The following is a 4,197-nucleotide window of genomic DNA, read 5'->3' on the forward strand; positions in this document are numbered from 1 at the left end:
TTCCACAATGATGGGGTATCTGCCATTTTGCTCTAAAGCAAGGTCTTCTGCAGGAGTGAGGGCTGCTACAGGAGGCCCATCACCAGTAGCAGTTTTCTTCCTGGTTGCTAAAATATTTTGTTATTTTGACATTTCAGCGATGTAGGAGCATTGAAACACTTTATAGCACCCCTGACACGTACGACGTTCGAAAATAGAACAAAATACTTGGGCGACATTCTGATAATGTTTCATCTCAGGGACGTGCCTGTGCTATCTAGGCATATGTTAAACTCATTCATTAGTGTATTTGAAAGTACGCTCAAAATATCCCTTTCATTAACCTTTTGTGACATCATTCTGGGTTCATTACATGGCATCATAAGTGTTATCAGAAAAATCAATTTGTAATTACCATTTTTAAAAGACATTGTGAAGAGTTGAAATAAAAATGCTCCTGCGCTGCTCATTCACCTCACCACTCCATGGTGGTCACCATTTCTATCAGAAGAACGCTTTAGTCATTTGTCAAACTCTTGTTTTTGTACAGTCAAAAAAAATATTAGCAAGGCAGAGGAATGAACACTGAAGCTGTGTTGCACCATGTTCCCCCTCCAGTAAGCACATGTATTTGCATGTTTAAATATTAGTTCAAGTCATTAGTATTTTGACAGCTTTCTGATGGTCAACAAATGCAGATGCAAAAGTGTACCCATCTAGATACACTACACCCCCCTTCTAATTCAGATCCTTGAGCAATTTGGTCAAGTTAAAAAGCACTAACTACTTTTTCCAGAAAGTAGTTTAATATTAATCCAGAGATTGTCAAAATAAGCTTTGCTTGTATAGAACAGCACAGACGAGTCAGTCCCACTAAAGGCCTTGGTCAAACCAAGATTAAGGTTTACATGTATCCTAGGCCAATTTTACAGATTCAAGGTAGGCTAGATCAGCATCATGATCCACAATTACATACCATGTGAACTTCATGGAAGACCTACATGACAAGGAAAGTCCTTTTCATAATATGCACATTTATCCTCCATCAGCTTCAATCAACCTGTGTTACTGGTTTTGGCATCCAACAAAATTTACCTGAGTCAATTGCATGTCTAAATCTGGCTCATATTTGGGATAGGGACAATGTATAAACCATAGTTTTGGTTGACACTTGAATTACACAGGACAGGTTATGTATTCACAGCTCTGGTTTATTTCAAGACACTAGGCCATATAGCAAAATACAGAAAATTGAAACTTCCCCACAAAATGTAAAAATATTGAAATTCATTTTTGGGTGAAAAATTACTGAAGATGGTTCAGAATTGAGGTTCATATCAATTCTAGAAGAATTACACATTCACTGGAGAGAATTCCCAAAGAAAGTCCTTCTACACATGGAAACCCATTTGGAGTAATGGGTATCATGTTGCCCATAGGCAATGAAGTAGTGGTGCAATGCTGTGGCTGTTGTCCTGACCCCTCCTTGCACCAGAGAGTTCAGGTTAAGGGGAAGACTGCACAATAGGCTGCCATTTCCATTAGCATGTGACGGGATGTAAAAAAAGGTACAGGAATCGGTGTGACCTCATTCCTTGGAAGGTGCCACTAGCCCAATGCTTCAATGATGGACAAGCTAAAATCAGTACCAACCACCCAAATGCAGACCCCTATTGACAGGGAGCATTGAATCCTGAGCATGAGGAAATGCTAGTCTGCTATGAATACCTAGAAGGCTAGCCTTGTACACAAGGCCATAGAGGCACAAGCATACAAGTTTAAAGACCCTGGATTAAGCACTCTAACCATAATGCAAACTAGTTGTGGAAGTAGACCTACAACAGATTCAGCCCAATTGCATAGCAACACAGGACAGGTTGTCGAGTCACAGTACTAGTTTATTTCAATCAAGACCATCAAGCACTCTCCTTAACCATGATGGGTCCAAGGATTACTTCTCCTTCCAGCAGAGTACCTGCAAAAAAAAAAAAAAAAAAAAAAGGGGTAGGGATTTAGGCTCCGCTTGCAAGTCCACGTCACCTCTAGTCCAAGCTGCAGACCTTCTCCAAGAATGATCAGGTACTGGCAGAGCATGGCATGCACGTACCTTTGTCCTCAGACAAGTCTCGCCCCTTCCGGGAGCTACAGGTGGTGTCGCAACAGCCACACACCTGGTCAAGACCATACGCTGCAGTCCACCTGTGAAGCCAGAATAGCCAAGCTTACCAGCTAGGCCTCACCAGTAACCTGCTGGTTTCAGAACCACAGCCACATACCTGTTGCTAGAGAACGAACAAGCTTTGTGCTCAGGATCAGCAGCGTAAGAAGCTGGAGTTGCCTTCATAAAGCATGTGAAGTAGAGCTGGAAAGACAGGGGTTAGTTCAGACAGCCAGTCATTCTACTCACCCCCCCTACCAAACATGCTTACATACCAAACCACTGTTGTCCTGCTGAAACCTGAATGCCTCCAACTGAAACCTCAGCTTGTCTGCTTCAGTTTGGGGCAGGAAGTGAGAATGGGAACCTGTGAGCTTGGCATCAATCAGGCACCTGCAATCATTTGTGCAGTCAGACCACAACTAGCTGATCTCTACAGCCATCACAAAGCCCACAAGGAAGCCACTCACCCATGGTTATCTATGAAGGCATAACTAGGGACTGCATTCACATCAGGAAAGACAGTGGCCACACAGGTGTCCAGATACACACGAAGGGGCACGTGGTAGAACTGAATTACAGATGCCTCAACACTGATCACATCATGCAGGAAGTACTGGTTGGAGAGCCTTTCAGACGTCCAGTCATCTGGAGAAGAAACCTCATTAGGTCCAGTTCAGGCACAGCTCATCAGTAGGTATGGTGTAGCCATGGGACAAACCTGTCATGAGTCTCAGGGAGAAGACAAGCTGTTCCTCAGCAACTTGGGTAGAAGCATATGGGATCCAGGCAGGCATCAGAGCATTGCTGCTTACATTGTGGAACCTACAAAGCATTTTATGGCCATCAGATTGAACAGAGCCTTCCAAATAATACTGAACATCACATCTGGTAGGGTCCAATACCTTGGATAGTGACACTCGATGCGAACCTCAGCACCAACGGTTCTCACAATAGGAGTGTGAGCAAAATTGTGGGGAACATAGCGGACGTAGAAGACGTAGACCAGCTCATCTGGAGTCATCTGTTAAGAAAGAAGTGGTTATTGCATGCAGGTTTAAAGCAGCACTGAAGCATTCACTTCATAGACACTCACACTGGTAGTACTGTTGCAGGCCTGCAGTGCTGACTGGAAGATGAGGACTTGAGCAGCACGGTCCTCCCCACTGACGGCACAGTTTCCCAGGGTGATCTCAGATGGATTTATCAGCTCACCGGTTCCAAACAGGTCCTTCTTGACCTCCACATGTATGCCAGTCTCACCACACTCTGCTGCTACACTTGCAGTAGGAACAGGGGGGCTCATCTGAAACTGCATTAGTGGCTGTCTTGCTGGTAGTTGAGGGTCATTGGGGAAGTGCCATGCCACCTGCTTCACAGGTCCCTGAAATACTTGCTGGGACTGAACGTTGGAAGGCTGCTGCACAGGTATCTGCACAGGATTCCAAGACTGCTGGCTAAATGATCCTTGGACAGGCCCTGTGGGGTTAGAAACATGGCTCCCCTGAGATGACCCTCCAGCTACCACTTGCCTTCTTGCTTGTTGCTGCAAATTAGATTGTAGTCCAGTTGGAAGTTGGGATCTGACCATTCCTGCTTGCCATGCCTCAGATACCACCAGCAAAATCACCACACAAAGGCCCACTTTGCCTAAACCCATTGTAAATCTCCCTAGAGTCTCCAGACATACTCAACCTGCCTGGTCTTTCTCTTTTTGTACAATATTGTAGGCTCACACCTCCAATCCCTTTCTAATAGGATTAATGTCCTTCTGAGCCTGTTGAGTCATGTATTACTCTGACTCACAGCTGACAGCAATTAAGTCTTTTCATTTAAATCTTGGAGTTAATTGACCCATACCATGAATGAACTGAGCACTATTGGGTATTGGACATATATCAAATCAACACATACAGTTTGCTAAATAAATTAATAAGTTAGTAAAGTTAGTAGTTTAGTATTTTCACACAACACTATTGCACACCATTGTAATATACATCAAATCCTTATACATGAATGTAACTTGTGGATAAATATTGCATGACTTGATTTGCTGTAAT

At 43.7% G+C, this 4,197-nt stretch overlaps 1 protein-coding gene across 1 annotated transcript; it reads right to left on the reverse strand.

Annotated features, from left to right (window-relative positions):
* Positions 1-1,880: 1,880 nt before the first annotated feature.
* On the reverse strand, positions 1,881-3,856 carry LOC143508698 (zona pellucida sperm-binding protein 3-like). The gene is made up of 8 exons (XM_076997359.1): positions 3,234-3,856; positions 3,043-3,161; positions 2,859-2,962; positions 2,608-2,785; positions 2,413-2,530; positions 2,256-2,341; positions 2,087-2,178; positions 1,881-1,954 (listed from the first exon to the last, which is right to left on the reverse strand). The coding sequence occupies exons 1-8, from the start codon at positions 3,795-3,797 to the stop codon at positions 1,896-1,898; spliced, it is 1,320 nt and encodes a 439-aa protein (XP_076853474.1). The 5' UTR covers positions 3,798-3,856; the 3' UTR covers positions 1,881-1,895.
* Positions 3,857-4,197: the final 341 nt, after the last annotated feature.

This window comes from Brachyhypopomus gauderio, chromosome 2, assembly GCF_052324685.1.
Source record: "Brachyhypopomus gauderio isolate BG-103 chromosome 2, BGAUD_0.2, whole genome shotgun sequence".
Taxonomy (NCBI): domain Eukaryota; kingdom Metazoa; phylum Chordata; class Actinopteri; order Gymnotiformes; family Hypopomidae; genus Brachyhypopomus; species Brachyhypopomus gauderio.